This window comes from Rhodnius prolixus, unplaced genomic scaffold (genome assembly GCF_049639745.1).
Source record: "Rhodnius prolixus isolate KJV_2025 unplaced genomic scaffold, Rpr scaffold_7, whole genome shotgun sequence".
Lineage (NCBI taxonomy): Eukaryota > Metazoa > Arthropoda > Insecta > Hemiptera > Reduviidae > Rhodnius > Rhodnius prolixus.
The window spans coordinates 16962197-16980155 of NW_027411582.1; the positions used below are offsets into that span (position 1 = coordinate 16962197).

Genomic DNA, 17959 nt, shown 5'->3' on the forward strand with positions numbered 1-17959 from the left:
TATTGTATTGTAGAAACCACTACAGTCAGTTTTGTGAATAAATAATCTAATTAGTACATATTTAACCACTAATATGGAAGTTCCCAGACCAATTCGAGAACTTATTGTGACGTTGCGAAATGAAAGAAAAAGTATTCGAGAAATAGGGAAGATAGTTCAAAAAAACCCTTCAACGGTGCATAATATAATTAAAAAGTACGGAAATGTGATTAGTAGGCCACGCAGTGGACGGCCACCAAAACTTAATTCCTTTCATAAACGGCAAATTCTGAAGTCTGTTCGAGAAGAACCCAGGACAAGCGCTCAAAAAATCAGTCAAGAATTATCAAGTGGTTATGTGTAAGCGTAACACCACATACAATTAGAAATAAATTACATGAATACGATTATTGCGGTCGAGTCCCGAGGAAAAAACCTTTAATCAATAAAATAAATCGTAACCGCCGATTGGATTTCGCGAAAGAATATGTTTCTAAGCTTTCTAGTTTCTGGGAAACCGTAATCTTTTCAGATGAGTCGAAATTCAATGTATGTGGGTCTGATTGACGACAAAAAGTGTGGCAAAAAAGAAATGAAGCTATGAAAATGAAAAATATGAAGCCTACTTTTAAGCATGGGGGAGGCAACATTCTGGTGTGGGGTGCATGAGTGCTAAAGGAGTGGGCAAGTTAGATCTAATTAATGGTATGATGGACCAATATGTGTATGTGGATATATTAAGACGCAATTTAAAAGAAAATTCAAAAAAATTAGGGTTGGAGGGAACGTTTGTCTTCCAACAAGACAATGACCCGAAACATACCGCACCAAAAACTCGGGAATGGCTTTTAAATAATACACTCTGGCGCCTAAACACCCCTCCACAAATGCCAGACCTTAACCCAATAGAACATTTGTGGGATGAAATCAGCCGCGAAATAAATAAACGAGGAATAAGAAACCGTGAACAACTAAAAAACGCTATTTTAGAAGAGTGGGATAAAATTCCAACATTGACGACCACAAAATTATTAGGATCGATGAAAGCTCGTTTGTTGGAAGTGATTAGGAACATAGGAGGTCCTACAAGTTTTTAAAATTTATAATTCACGTACAATGTGTAACAATGATTTATTTCTGCAAAGTGTTCACAGACTTTTTTTGCATTCGTTTGGGGTGTTGTTTTGTTAAACATTTAATTGTGATATTCCTGCTGAACAAAAATAAAAGATTGAATATAAAATGAAAAACTCTGGTTTCTCTCTATCGAATAGTATATTTCATTTGAAAATAAAAGAAGTTTCTAATAAGATAATAATAAAAGTAATAAAATTTAGGTTAGTGTTCACAGACTTTTTTGGCCCAGTGTATATATATTTAAAAAATGTTGATTATTAACCTTAGATCATTGTATATTCATAATTATATTTTCCTTAAATGTATTGTATCTTCATCCAATTGGAAAAACTGTTAGCTGAATATTATTTTCATTTGTTCTAGATTTATAATTATGACATGAAAAGATTCCAAAAATAAGTTTTGTATCAGTAAAAATGTATGTGTTATTATTGTAGTTGTATTACTGACTTGTGTAATTAAGCAATATTACATTATTTTAAGTATTTTGTTTTGTTTTTCCTTAATTTGAGGTTAAGTAATTACACCCAAATAAATGGATTATACAACTCCAGCTGTTCTTTATTCACTACGTATGAAGAGTTAATTCTAGACATTCAAGATGTTTGCTTTGGAAATTATAAAAGTTATTTTTTCCTTAATTTAAATAAGTTTAAACAATAATAAAAGTTTTTGAGATTATATTTTGTTATTTAAATATTAGATGATATCATAATTAAATGTTATTGCTTTCATTTTTTTCTCTAGTTCAGTTTTCGCCTTTATAATTCATACATTTCTTTTTTACCATAGAATTTCCTAATTAAAAGCTATTGGCCTCCAATATTAACACAAAAAAAGATTATATTTTGATGAAAATGTCTTCGCAGCTAAATTCATAACAATAAGATCGATTGTATGTTGTTTATAGTAGGTAATATATTGTAGAAGTACGTTGCATAGATGGAGAAAGACGTCAACGAGATTGTAGCGATGAGGTTCAGATAGCAGCATCAACTAACTCTGCTAGTGGTGGCATCATATAGTATATTGAAAGGGAACACATTTTATAGAGGCATCCGCTAAAAAAATAAATAAGACTTCTGATAAGTCTTTTATATAAATTCTTCTTTATAAATTTATATGCAATGTGCTTATGTGGTATGCAACAAGTATAGAATCCTTAAACTGCATTCTAAGCACAAAACATTTTGTTTTAAAACCAAACAAAAAGAGATTAATACTTTATCTATCGGCCATTACTTCTGTTTAAAGCAGACAGGAAAATATGAATGGAAGGACATCGTTTTAGGTCAGAAAGAGAGTAGTTATTTTAAGGTTAGTTTTAGTGGACAAGATTTAGGCTCTTTTTGCCCTATATTAGGACTTTATATCACGTGAGTAGAGTTAAGAGAGCTAACTAACATAGTAGTTAGGGGGGAAAATAAAGTCAGAGCTATCTATCCATGAAGAGAGTAAACCAGAGAGAAAGGGCAAGCTCATAGCTTTTAGAGCTACACTGGAATGTTAATAGTATCTTTGTGGGAAACCAAACTTTACTAGAACTCTCTAGTCTAACTTGTGCTAAAAGACCAAAATTTACGTTCATTGGTGTAAAACTATGTTTGCTTTATTAGATGGCATCTCTATACAAGTTTTCCCCGAAAATCCCAGTAGCTCAAAAAAAAAAAACGTATTTTTGAACTTAGTAATTTAGACATGAAAGCCGGTGAACCAAAGTTCATAATTAAAATGGTTCATTACGAATAGATTTACGAGGGGGTACCCAAAAATAACCGGAATTGCGTTGCCGCGCATGGAGCTTATGTAGTACGCATTTCTGCCGCTAGACGTGTATAGCGCAATTCCTTGCCAGTTCAGTCCTGCCTGTGTTGTCTGCCTGGCTTGTTCTGTTCATCTGCAGTGATTGTTTTTACCAGCGCTGTTTTGTTCTTTTTTCTGGATGGGATCCAGACTTTCTGTCAAAGGTCATTACTGGTGATGAGTCATGGTGCTATGGTTATGACCCAGAAACAAAGCAACAGCCGAGCCAATGGAAGACGTCATCTTCACCCCGACCAAAAAAATGTCGTCAAGTCAAGTCAAACATCAAAACAATGATGATTTGCTTTTTTGATGCCAAAGGCGTAGTCCATTCAGAGTTTGTCCCCCCAGGTCAGGCCGTCAATCAAACCTTGTATTTGGAAGTTTTGAAAAGATTGCGCAATAGTGTTCGCCAAAAAAGACCCGATTTGTGGCAAACAGGAGACTGGTTCTTCCACCACGACAATGCACCTGCACACACAGCCATCTCTGTTACACAGTTTTTTGGCTAAAAATGGCATGGTTCCGCTGCCCCACGCACCTTACTCGCCTGACCTGGCTCCGTGCGACTTTTTCTTATTTCCACGCATGAAAAAGGGCATGAAAGGTCACCGATTTGACAACATTGAAGAGGTCAAGAAAAAAACGAAGAAGGAGCTGTCAGCCATTTCTAAAGATGACTACAAAAAATGTTTCGAACAGTGGAAGCACCGGTGGGACAAATGTATTAGTTGTAATGGAGAGTATTTTGAAGGGGATAAGGTTGTTCTGTAAAAAATTTGTAAATAAATAGTTTTTAAAAAATAATTCCGGTTTTTTTTGGGTACCCCCTCGTATAACCTTTCGCTGACTAGAGTAGATATAAAGTGGGGTTACTGGCGCAGGGGCATTCAGAATACAAACAAAGAAGTTTTACTTCAAAAATTATCTGAGTGTAAACTTGAAAAGAGAATTAGAGCGAATAATTTAGAATTTTGTTTAAAGGTAATTTTAAGTAAGAGGTTTGAATGGTAACCTTACTAGAGGGAAATATTTGAAATTAATTGAAAAGATTTATTTTGTCAGTCATTTCAGATAGCTCCTCATATTTCTCGTTGGCAGTACGAAATTGTTGCAAGTATAGAGATTAGAGATGTCTCCTAATTTAAAATAGTTGGATAAAATACATCTTTGTAGTTGTTCTTTAACTCCAATAATTCTCTTACCATTTTTAAATTAAATCTTTTGTACTTTGATTTACATTACTGACATAAAACTGTTTTTTAATCTCGAACAATTATTAATTAAAAAAATATATACATATATATATTGCCGAACATAATGAAAAAAATAAATTAATTATATGTTCACAGTATAACATAAAGAAAAAAGAAGAGTTACCAGAACCTCAACTTGAAGAGCCAGCCAATCCTCTGATGAGAAAGAAAAAGACACCAGAAGAATTGGCTAGAGAAGCTGAGGCTGAAGATCAAGATGAGTTTACAAGTAAGTATAATATTTCAAAATTTAATATTCAAAATTAACTATATTTTTTTAACATCCAAGAAATTTAATTAAAATATAATATTATATTTGAAAAGTAAAAGGTTTTATTACAGCCAATTTTTATTAATATTCTTTTATTTTTATTTATCTAGAACATTTATTTATTTTTTTGATATACTGTAAGTTTTATTATTAAGGAGTTGGCGTAAAGAAAAGTAACTTTTTAGTCATATTTACGTTCATTAAATTAATAAAAATTGTTAACATTTTATTTTTTATTAAAAAGAACTTTCAGTAAATATACTATTTCTTATAATTTAATATAGCATAATTTAAATTTAAATTTACCTATACTACACAACTAATTCTTTATTATTATTTAATATAAATTATTTTGACAACTATTATTATTTTAAAGAACTAATTCTATTCTTAAACTCTATTTCTCCTCTTCTTTGTTGTAATTGCTGTGCAAAAAATATATATATATACAAAGAAAAACGTTGCCTTATTCTTTAAGCATAATCTTGTTTTTGTAATAGATGGAAGCATGAAAGATGAAAATGTCAAGAAGCTTACGGTGATTCGTATTAAAATAAAGTTTAAGTGTTTAAAATATACACAAAATTGAAACTCTTAAAAGTTAGGGCCACCAAAACAGGTTACAGTAAATGGAGGACTAAATAATGGCAAATTTACTCCAGAAAATATACATCATAAAGTTTATTTTTAGGTCGGATAGTTGAGGTTATGAGGAATTACTAAAATACCTTTAACTTTTTTGTAGGTTGTTGGATTAAATATTATGAGGGATTCAGGATATACAGTGGAGGGAATTCACGTTATTTTAAGTAGAAGAAAATAAAAAAGAAACCACCGCTTCATTCTAGTTTCTTGCATGAACATGTGTTACATTCTTGTGCTGATTCAACTTCGCATAATGAATGCTAATTTTTGTACGCTTCAACAATCTTAAATGCAATGTCCTAAGCCTGGAAACAAAATCAGATGTATCCAGTCCAGTGTTCTGGTTCAAGCTTAACCTTAGGCTTCCATTTCTAGAGTAGAGAAATATCAGAAATCCTAAAACTGTCGACCTTTCCCTTATGTGTCTTAAGTGTCAGCCAATACACTCTTCACAGTTACGTTACTCTTTAAGAAAGAGTTATTTTGATGTCACCAGCATCATTAAAATTTCTTTCCTTCAATAAATTCGCTAAATATTTGGTGTTCGGCAATTCCAATGAGTTGTGTAACTGTCAACTCATTCATCTAAAGTGTAGATCTAATTTGTTGCTGCAGATGAAGTTGTTAAGTAGAGTTATTGACTTATCCAATCCTAAATGACTTCATCTGGTGGTAGTTGTATCCATTTTACCATCTGTTCACAGGCATCATTTCAGCTTGTTTCGACGGCCTCCTGTAATTTGGTAGCGCGATTTAATATTTCTTTTTTAAATGTTCATACAGTGCCAATGCGATTGTGAACTCACTAAATTATATACTTAAGCCAGTATGTTTTTATTCTGACTAAAAGCTGTACCATCTTTGCCCTAGACGGCACAAATTCTTGACTAGTAACGGCAGACAACCCATTGCAGCCTACGTCCAAGAGTACAAAACAGGTGGTACAAAAATAAGCCGTTAAAGGATCAATACAAATGCATTCTCCAATACCGCTGCACGTCTCATTTGAAGTTTATATCAACACCAATATAAGGAGAAAGCTCTTAATAAGGAAGAGATAATCCAGATCTCTTCTCAAAGGATGGTTTTTAGAGGAATAAGTCATAATTTGCAGCCATGGGTTTTGGGATTGTTGTGATCTCAAAAATAAGCTACAAAAATTCCCAGTTATTTTATACTTAGCAACTGATTTGGCTGAAGACGAATGGTCGCCAAATTATTTTATCTATATTCACAAATAGAAGAATGGTGTTTGATTGATGTCATGGTAAAGATTCGAGCTGGCTTCTAACTAACCTTGTCAGCTTGTAACTTAGACTTTAAAAAGTGATTCTACAATTTTATAGTGACCATATTTGCATAGTTGTTTGCCGAAGGATTCAAATTGATTTTTCATTTCTTGTTTGAAAATTTACTGAATCAAACTGCCAGATCAAGAGAATAAAAGTATTATCATAATATACCGTTGAAGAATTAGATATTTAGCTAAGGACATTACCCATTTTTATTTACTATTCCTTAAAATGTGCAGCTTCTTGGAAGTTGGTTTATCCCAGAGCCCCTTAATTTTACCTAAAGATGGTATAACCTTGAACGTCTTCGCAGCCACAAGTCATTGTTTCTTGAACATCCATCCACCTTTCGATCGCAAACTAACCTTGTTTATCATAATATTCTCGATTTCCGTGAGAGGACCAGGGTAGGCACAAAGAGAACTCTCAAATTATTTATATTGGAAGGTGAGATGCTGGCACGTAGAAATCTAATACATAATTGCTATAATAATTTCGTTATAGTATTATTGTTGTTATTATTATTATTATTACAATTTCTATTATTTATTTTTTTTTTTATTGAGTACTGTACATCTTTTCAGATCATCTTTTCAGTCATGATGACTGATTCATTATTCCAAGGGGAAGAAACAGTATTGCCGATTTCAGTCATAATTGTTTTTATTTGTATTAAGGCCAAACTTTGGATCTAGAGACTTGGTCATCTTTACGGCTTTTACTTGGGAATAACTGTAATTTCTTTAATGATTCAGTACTGACTGACTCCATTTTTTTAGCATTTTCAATTCCTATGGAATCATGACCAAAGACAAACCTTTAAAGGAAAAACCCCATAACGTAAAACAAATGATAATTATTCATAAGTCATAAGATGACATAGTTCTTAAGTTTATAGCTTGGCATTAATACAAATAAAAATATTAGGACTGAAATTGGCAATAATCTTTCTTCCGATTAATTTTTTACCTTAATATTTCCTAGATTTAGTTAAAGAGATTTGATTGAAACCACTTCTGACGTTCTATTATTTAAGATGTTAATAATGGTACAAAGAGCAAAAATACCTAGAAAGAGTATGAGATGGATTTGAGCTAGTCACTACCATTAATATAAATTTTGAAAAAAGAACTAATTAGATATTAGAATTCACCTAATTATTGAGTTTAGGCAGATCAAATTTTAGAAGAATTGGAAGAAATATTTTATTTAAAAATTGGAAAAAAAAGCTTAGAAATTTTGAAAATGTGTGTTCCCTAAAATGTTTATCTATTCATAGTGGAAGTTATGAATATAATTTTGATATCTCTAGTTTATTGAGTCGTTCGGAGATTATTACAAAACACACTTCAATCTCTTGATCTCAAAAGTTTAGTGTTTCAAATTTCGTTCATTAATCTAAACCACTGAAGATTTCAATTTACACAAATAACTTCGCTCTATCCAGATTCCAGTCTCTTGTATCCAGTAACATTTGTGTACCATTTATGTATCATTTTCATTTGGTAATTTTTCAGCCTCTACTTCATTGAATAGAAACTTCTCAGATTACTAATGCGTTTATTCCACCAAATTCTTGAGTTGGTAATCAGAATGGCCAAAATTTCTTCAAACCACATTGCTAGTTTTTAACTACTAAAAAATAACTGTCTATTATACTCAGCGATAATCTAGTAATCATTTTAAAAATAAAACCTATATTTTGTTTGGTTTTCTAAATTCTAGTTTAATTCAGTTCAAAGGTTATTATAGTTGCGGATGATTGGTATAAGTAAAAAAAAAAACTTTAAACTTGCGCAATGCTTCAATAATTCGAACGCAAAAAAATAAAAATAAAATACTTGTAAAAGTCTATAAGAAAACAATATTATTTGTAGATTTTTGTGAAGAAAATATATTTTGATTCTGGACAGAACCATTAAATTTCCAAATTCATTCTACCCTATTTTGTAAACAATGTCAAACAGAATTAAAATTCTCTTTGTTGCAAGTCCAATTTTCATCTTATCTTGCAGCATTTGTTGGGTGGAAAAAAGTCTTAACATTAATTTCGTGTCAATTAATTTCATAATTCCTGTTCTTATAAGGGAAAAGAATTTTTTAAATTACCAAAATTTATCCGTAAAAACTTGGAAAAAGGAACCAATTAGTTCAAGTTTTCAGAATGGTTGCCTTTTGCTTTTAAATACATTGGTGAATGTAATGGCGAAATTGAGGAAATAATTTGAAACTAATAAACCAGACTGTTATTAATAAATTTTTAGTTATAAATGAAGTGATATTTCACTTCCAATAAGGTGGTAGACGATTTACCCCAATCTCAAATTGTCTAGTATTTTTTTTGCTTTTATTTGATCGATAAACTTTCAGGTCCAATTTCGAGACTCAAACCTAATTTAAAGTTTGAGTCTCTCGTGTGAAGTTTAAGATACTTTAATAACTGGCAAACACTAAAAACCATTTTTTGAAAAAAAAAAAAAAAAGAAGAAAGACTCAGTGAACAAACTGTAACTAATTTATAACTTGTGAGTTAGATGTCTGAAGATAACACTTGAGAAGTGTGCTTTAAATAAATGATTAGGTTTTATTGTGAGACCCAGTCAGTTATTTTTCCAACATTTCTTACCAGAAACTTTATCTAAAAAGTTTATATGCAGAAAAAATATATTTAGAAACTATACTTCCATCAGAAAATGAAAAAATTAATGTTGGGGTAAACTGAAATTGATTTTTTATTTAAAAAAAAATAATCGAATAAGTTCATACGAATTGCCGTCTTTGGCTTCCAAAATGTTTTATTCATTAAATTCTACCAAGCTAAACATGCATTTACTGTTGTGGACTAACTTCTTGCATTTGATTGCATCCAGGTTGTAATTATTTTTATTTTTTAATTTTCAATTTTATTTTATGATTTTTTTGTTACTTAATTTCTTTTTTCTTTATTTTCTGTTATTGTGAAATGCACAGTAATTTACAGATGGAAAGGTCTATGTGCAAAGTATTTATTAATATTGTGATCACATTAGTTTTTTTTAATCTTCATTTATATTATTTCCTTTACCTGCAACAATCAATAAATTTTTTTTAAAGAAATGTGAGAGAAAAAGCCATTTATGTGTACTGAATATTCTATTAGCAGTTGAAATTTAAAAACAAAAATTATAATGCACTTAATCAAGAATGGAAAAAAAAATAAAATTCAATTCTCTTTAAACTACAATTGTGCATCTGTTACACCATATAACACTGATAGGACCACACAGTTGTGCTATCTAGCGGTTTGTGGCGTACTTAGTTCACATTGATTTTATTAATAGAAATGTTACCCTTGTATCGTTAAAACTAGGAACATTATATTTCACTATTGAAAATAAATTATCGTCATTTTCCAACCAAGTTAATTTTTCACACCATTCTTGCAATGTTTACTGAATTTACCTTCAACGAGCCAAGCTTTTAGGAACTTGAGGGTCGATTATTCACGAACACTTTGGATGCGTGTTTACTTCTATATACTCAATCTGGAAACTACTCTAGCGGGACTAATTACTAGTTCCTTCAGTTGCAACTAGCAGTACGTGCTTTAATCAAGTTTGCATCTGAAAATTTGAAGAATTTTATTGTTACTATTCCAAAATTAATCAAGTGAATGGGGAATGTTTTACTTCTATACAGCTCATTATTTGTCTGAGGGTAGTAAACCCTACTTCATCCATAGCCCCTCTAAGCCCCAATATGGCTACCCAAAGGATAGCAGCAGTAGATCGAATCTAGGCCTGAGTCACTTAAGAATCACAGCCGCCCAAAACCATCGAGCAACAACCTTAAGAAGTAACAGATCTTAACATCTTCATATTCCAAACTTTATTTTCTCTTTCGTCTCACAACAAGAGCCCCATTTTTCAGATATCTCCATCAACCACAATGTTTATTGTGAGAGAGCCATGGAGAAACCTCCCAAAGTACCTAACCTAAAACCCTGGAACAGGCAACGAACGTTTAGACAGTCAACGGCCTACTAAGCACATCCACAAAAATGAATAGTCCTGCAACCCTCTACAACCACATATGTCAAGAGATACGCCCAATTTTGGCTAGCCTATCCACTTCATCATTACCCAAAAAAACCGATATGATTCTCAGTCTAGCAGAACTTTAAAGTCTTTTAAAACATGCTAACATCAGTTTGAAACTAAAAACACAAAAATTCAGTGCTTCAATGCATCCTATCTATCCGAACAAATTCAAATAGCTTTTACTGGGGCATGTCGCTCAACTCATCACACAACAGAGAATAGCAAAAAACCTCGTTCTAGAACACCTTAAGGAAAAACAGAAACCTAACAAATTTTTAAAACGTGATGAATTAATAATCCGATTAATAATTTTTCTCCTTATTTAATAGTTAAAACTTTTTCCCCAGATTTCCATTTGGACATTTAAAAAAAAAAATGCATTATAATTTTTACCACAAACAGTTCCTATTTCTTTATTTTGCATTTTTTTTTTTTTTTTATTTCTGCAGCTCACATTTTCCAAAGTTTCTGCCTTGCACCTTGTTTATTATTATTCTTATGTTTTGATTTTATTTACTTTGATATTTATTTTTTTTTAATAGGTTTTCAAAAAATGGCCGAAACTGTGGAAAAGGTAACTTTACGGTTTGATGTTTGCATAACGGACTCCAAAACAAGTTTATGCACATATTACAGCTCAATTTAAAAAAAAAAAAAAATTCTGGGAGTCCATTTAATGGGAGAAATTTTCATTTGCTTAAAATAAATTATTTATTTTATTTTATTTATTTTATTTGATTTGATTTAATTTTTTTTTCTTTTTTTTTGTTTAAGTTTGTACATTTTTTCCCACTTTTCTTTTTATTTTTTGTTTTCTGTATTTTTAGACCGGTGGTGTCCTTGTTTGTTAAGATGTGGGTTTTAGAGCTTCTCGCCTGTTACCCAATTCTCTGCACTATTCCACATACACATGTTCCTGCAAAGGTAAAAGAAAGAATTAGACAAAGAAAAAAAAGTATTAAATGCAACTAAAAAATTAAAAATAAAATAATAATAATATAAGAAAAGGAGTCTTTTTGTTTCTAACATTTTTTGTTTTGTTTTGTTTTTGTTTTATCTTCTCTCTTCTCTTTTCCTCTTTTTTTAATCATGATTATTAATAAATTTAAAAAAAAAAGAAATAACAACTTCTGGCATGTGGAATCTTCAATCTTCTTCTCTGTGGTTATCAAGAAAAATCCATTTCTTAAATTTTTTTTTTTATAGAATACTACTTTTCTTCAGTGTAGCATCTGCATAACTGTTTCAATGAATTGTTTCTGCTCACATCATCATGTCGGAATTCTCGGTGAATTCATGGTTTTTAATATAATTTTATTCCTTTTTTTTTTGTTTTATTTTTCTGTAATTAGGGATTAAATAAATGAAAATGAGTGTCTTTGGGAGCAGAAAAATTCACAATATTACCCATAAAGCTATCGTAAATTTATTTTTGATAAGCAGCTTCATTATTTAGTTCATTAATTTTAATTATACTTTTTTTCTTTTTTAGCAGATTATAAATCTATGCTTCTCTGATTTTAGCTTGCACCAACCATAAACATTATAGCATTAATCATTCATAAAATCTAAGCACAAATGTTTAGTTATTTTTTTTTAAAAAAAAAAAAAAAAAAGGGAATCATAATTATAGAGTATAAAAACATTGCTTTAATTGTTTTGCAGAACAAACCATTCATTACACAAAACACCGTTTATTATATTGTAAAGGATTGAACTTAATACACAGAAGCAAAGGATACATCTTTGCTCAAGAATTTTTATCACTGATATCTCTGGTCCTAAGAAAGATAAATTCTGAACTTCCAGCTACTTTTAGTTCGTCAAATAGTTTTCACAATCAGTCATAGAGTTCTAAATTAACAACTTTTTTTGGGGACACCATTGCATTTCGTCTCTTAATTTGTAATGGAAAAAAAGTAATTGGTAAACCAACCTAGTTCGTCCAATCCTGTCATTTTTACTTCGCAAGTTCTTGTTGCAAAATAGTGAGCAGTGAAAAAAGAAACAGGCTCATGAAGGATTTATTTAGCAACAACAGGAATATCCAGCTTGCCCTTCATTCTGCGAAAAGAATAATAATAAATGTTTTAAAGCCCTTGCAAGTCCACTCGTAATTATTTGGGCTGCAAGAGAAAATGAAAGAGCCAGGTTAGCCCGCTCTATAATGACAGGCAGGCAGAAGATTGTTTTGTTCTTGAAGATATACGCTATGCCCTTATTGTAGAACTGTATACCTTAGATTTTTTTAGATTTTAAAGGGCTCCACGGCACCGCAGCCACCAGAGGCTTATTGTGCCTTCCCTCTAAGTCTAGTAGATGAAACCTCCCCTTCTAAGAAGGTTGAGAGCTTTCCTTACTAGTTCCTTCTGCGCTATAATCTCCTTTGGTCTCAAGGTACCAAAGATGTCGTAGCGCAGTCTCTCGATTGCAACACAGGTGAGAGGCCGTTTCTTCCTCTTTCTGGCACAATCTGCACAGAGGTTTCGAGCTACGAGTAAAAGCCCTAATTTGTGCAGGTGTTTTTTGAACCTGCCGTGCCCTGTGAATAGGCCTGTAACCAGAGTAATCTGATTTCTGCCCAAGCCCAGAGTCTCTTTGGCTCTTTGTTTACACAGCAAGGGCATAAAACTCTTACCGTGCTTTGACCCCAGGAAGCATCACCCAGTTCTTTTCATGTTCTCTCCAGATCCAATCTCTTGAGAGCCTCACAAACTGCACCCTTGGTGATCCCCAGGACTGGTTCCGGGTCAATGAAAGGAGTACTAGCTCCATTCCTGAGCCAACTGATCAGCTATTTTATTCCCCTTAATCCCCACATGACCCGGCACCCATTCCAACTGAACTTTATTGTGCCAAGCCAGTAGTTCTAGGGCCTTTCTACTCGTACATTCCCAAACCAGGGAAGAGGTCATTCTGAAGGATATAAGAGCCTTCAGTGCAGCCTGGCTATCCGAAAAGATGCAAACCTCCCTATTTCTAAGATTCATTCGCAGATTTTCCTCAGCGCAAGTTTTAAATAGCCAAGACTTCTGCCTGAAAGACGGTGGCATATTTCCCAAGAGCACTCTCAATGAGTATCTCAGGTTTAGCCCCATACACTCCAGCTCCGGTCCCACAGGCCATCTTGGAGACATCTGTAAACCACATGACTCCCTTCCAGCACTGTTCTGTCCAGTTAACCCACCATTCAGTCCTTGATCTAAGGATCAGTATTTAGGACAGACACTGTCCCCAACCATGTTTTGAACTGTATACCTTAATTTGGGTTGTTAGAACTCTACTGATAGAACAGCTTTATAAGTTGCGTAAGATAAAAAATGAAAAATTAAATGTCCTCACATTTCTTAACAATCTACATGAGCAAATTATTTATCAATTTTATTCACTTATATTAGTAAAGTGAAATGAAATGTAGTTTTAATTTGGTTTTCGACAAGAAACAAAGTGGGTTACACACTAAAATAAAATTCTGAAAGATCTTGCTTTCATTACCATTTGTTGTATTGAAAGATTTTGCATTGACACACATCATTTATTATTAATTACTTAAAACTTAAATAATTTCAAATTATGTTTGGAATTTTTCACTAAATTACTTAATCACAAACTTACTTATTCACAGCTAGATTTACGATCTGTTTACATTTCATAGAAATCTCCCATTTCTTTGAGATCAAAATGTTTTTCCTCATTTCACCGCTATTTTTTATTTATTTTAAATTTTTTGTTAAAGCATAGTAAAACCACCATAAATAAATCAATCAGCTTCCAAAGATGTCTCTTCAAATATTTATAATAGTAATCTAGATAATTATATGAGTAAGAAAAACCAATTTTTGTTTTTTTCTGTGTTAACTCTTTCAATTATGCGAAGAAGATAAGCAAGTAAAGAAGCATTTAGGTAAGAAAAATCAATCAGCAAGTCCTCCCCTACAAAAAAAAAAAAGACAAAGAAGTCCTTATTTCTTTCCATTATAAATTGGAAATTGTTTATGAAATTGTATCTTTCTAAAGTGAAGGAAAAAAAATAAATATCTCCTACAAAATATTTGATAAAAAAAAATAATAATAACAAATGAAAACCCCTGGTAGATGTGTGCAGTTGACGGAATGCTTTTTTTAGTAATAAATATAATATATTGGAGCATGATTTGATGTTTCTATTATTTGGTATTGTAAATTCTATCTTTTATTATCTGTTTGTTTCTTTCTTTTTAGGTGTGTTGGTTGTTAACAACTCTTCAATAAGTTATCTATTGTATTTTTTAAAAATAAATAATAATATTTCTATCACTAATCACATAACATTACTAATACCTATCCATCTTTTCTTATTCTGACTAAATACTAATTATTTATGTACTATTAATTGTATTGAGTGAGTCTCAAACTGACTTGATGCTCGCTTTATTTATTTTTAAATACATTTGTAAATTTTCACAGAAGAATAAACTATTAATATATTATAAACACTTACATATTCTGAAATAAAGTTCAATATGTATGTGTTCATAAATGTAGAGGTAACATAAATTACTTCTACCAAAAATCTTGGATGTTCCCATTTTTCAATTTTTTATTTTATTTCTTTATTTCTATTAAAATCGAATAATGTCTATTAAATTATTGCTACTAAAAGTTGCCAAAACATTACTTATAAAAGTAGATTTTATAAAAAAAAAAATTAAAAAAAACTAACACCTAACAAAACTGGGTTAAACGGAATGACAATGCACCGGTCATTTGGGTGCATAGTGCAAACAAGAGATAAAACTTTTGTCTCTAGAAGTAGATTAAATTAAAAACTGCAGTAAATACGAATTTTGAGGTTATTATCAAAATTGAAAGTAGCTTCCTCTGTTTTTAAAGTCTTCTACCATTGAAATTCTTTTTTAATTTTTGCTACAAAAAAATATCTTTATTCTAACATGATTTCAGTATGATAAATTGGTAAAAAAAAAGTTATTTGTAGCTTTCTTCTTAAGCTTTCGAGGATTTAAACTATTCTTTTCTGTATTACGTCGTATTTTATTTGGCAAAACAAAATTGTAAGAAATAACTGTGTAATTGTACAATAATGTCTTCAAAACTAGTGAGAGAAGATCCTAACATTGGGGCTTGCAGCCATTTCTCTATGTGTTGTACTCCTCTTATTATGGATCTGTATGACTAGAAATAGTCAAGGTCTAGACCATATTACACTTCAGAAATTAGGAAACTTTGCAGTTAGTAAAACATTCTTTTTTAGAAGTTTCCTTGACCTTTGATAATGCTATAGCGTGTAATGGTAGTTAGTTAGTCCCAAGATATCTTTTTCGTCTTTTTTTTTTCAGAGTTCAGTGAAGGTGAACTTAGATTTAGAATTATCGTGGTAAACTAGTGCTCTTGCAACTTATTCTATTCACTTTTAAATTGGCCATTTTTTAAAAACGGTTTGTTAAAAATATCACTGAGGGCAGAGGCGAGTAAATTTGAAACATTTTAAAATGAATCAATTATGAGTCTTAACAGTTCAGATGGAAAACAGTATTCTATAGAGATAGGTGATTTAATCCCCCAGACTTTACAATTATTTAAGTCTATGTTCTGTCTTCTTAATGAATATCGTTTAGTAGAAATTGTCATTTAGTATTTTACCTTCTATTAATCGACATAGTTGTCAATATTTATATTTAATGCTGGCCCTTTTTAAAACCTGTGTGGGAATCCCTGGTGAGAGGCAGTGATCGTAGAAAAGTCTTCTGTCTAATCCTCAGAACAGGAAACAGTTTTCCTTGTCAGACATGAACGTTTGCATAGTGTACATACCAGATGTGTAGCTTTCTTGATAGTTGATTTAAAATTATTTATTATATGTTAACTAAGAAGAATTTGAATTTGAATGTGCAAATTTTATACTCTTTTATTCCAGAAATTCATAAAACTCTTTTCCCTCGTATCTCCAACAATCATAAAATAAATTTGTTTGCATTATGTGCCCAAATTTTACAAAACTACAAACTTAAATTCCTTTATTTCTTGTTTGTAGTATCTTTTTTAAAAAAATTAATAATTAACAAATTAGACATTTCTTTTTATTTATTTTATTATTTTTAAGTTTTTTTGTTTAGTTTTTCATATGTACATTCTTCTATTAGGTAATACATTAATAAAATAATGCATTTTGTTCTATAATTAGTTTTATTTTGATTTCTTTTTTTGATTTTATTTTAAATAAACCCATTGTTTTCAGAAATTTAATTCAAATAATTCTGAAACAATACCTTTTTTTAAAGATTATTATCATATTTTCTATTTTCTTAATTTTTCTTCTTCTTTTATTTTACAGAATTGAAGAACTCTATAGAAACTCAGGTGAATGAAATTAAATCACAGATTGAAAGCAGATGCAGTTTGCAGTGAAGGGATTAAACAAAAATATATAAATGTATTCAATTTTCAAAAAAAAAAGGAAAAGTAGCAAATTAATATTCAATTCAATCAAAAAATGGAATGACCAAAAAACAGAAAATTTTCTGCTACTCTGTTGGCACAGCATTGACTAACATAAAGAGACTTATTATTAGTATTTATTACTATTAAAAATTTATTATTTAAACAGTTATGTAAAACAATTCATGTTTGAATGATAGTTTAAAAGTAAAAAAACAAAAAAAAAAATTAATAGAATATTATTCAAAGTTGAGTGTAATTTATTAAAAAATAAAAGTTGAGCTCCCGGTTCAAAATGCCAAATGAGTAATCACGATTTAATAAAACTTCATGAACTCGTTTAAATTAAGTTGCTTTAGTTATCTTGATTTATTTTTACTAGCCCAATGCAAAAAAATATACATATATATATTTATATATATATAAATATATATAATATAAATTAGTAGTCTAAATATAATACGTTTTTTGTGCCTTAAAGCAGTTAAAAACTCTATTCATATTTAGAAATTTCAGATTTTAATGAAAGTTTTAATTTAACAAAAAGATTTTTAAAAAAATTCAAGTGCTCAAAGAACCGGAGGCTCAACAAGTAAACCTCAAATAAGTAAATAAAACCCCTGAAGTTACAAAAAACAAAAAAAAAAAAACGAAAAAAAAAACAAGTTAATCAGTTAGAAAAATATGTTTAGAAATATTTAAATTATTTATTGGAATTTGTAGAAAAAGTGGAAAACTGCTTTGCTGAAGCTAGTTTAGTTTCTTGTGTAGTTATATTCAGTTTTGTTGAAGAAAAAAAAAATAAAATAAAATAAAAAGCGAGTGTCTTTAAAATATATATAAATATTTAAAAAAAAAAGATGCAAAACTTAAAATAAATAAATAAATAAAGCCTGATAGAATGTGTGTGGTTGAGTGCCTCTGTATTAGTTATTAAAACTAAAATGAAATTTATTCATTTGTGATACCATTTTATCAACAAAAAATTATTAATTTAGCTGAGAAAAAAAAGTGTATTTGTGAACCTAGCAACAATCTGCGGTAGGGACATGGTAGCTTATG

The 17959-nt window shown here is 30.5% G+C and overlaps 1 protein-coding gene across 9 annotated transcripts in view; it reads left to right on the forward strand.

The window, feature by feature from the left end:
* cpx (synaptic transmission protein complexin) overlaps positions 1–17562 on the forward strand; it is a 1020744-nt gene extending 1003182 nt beyond the window's left edge. For 5 of the 9 annotated variants that reach the window (XM_074114282.1, XM_074114283.1, XM_074114281.1 and 2 more), the window contains 2 exons: positions 4272–4404; positions 11005–11378. In XM_074114282.1, coding sequence (XP_073970383.1) covers positions 4272–4404; positions 11005–11108 — 237 coding nt within the window. In that variant the 3' untranslated portion in view covers positions 11109–11378. Of the gene's footprint in view, positions 1–4271; positions 4405–11004; positions 11387–14339; positions 14367–16793 lie in introns of those variants that run through there. The other 4 variants (XR_012454131.1, XM_074114284.1, XM_074114285.1 and 1 more) reach the window with 4 other exon arrangements.
* Positions 17563–17959: the final 397 nt, after the last annotated feature.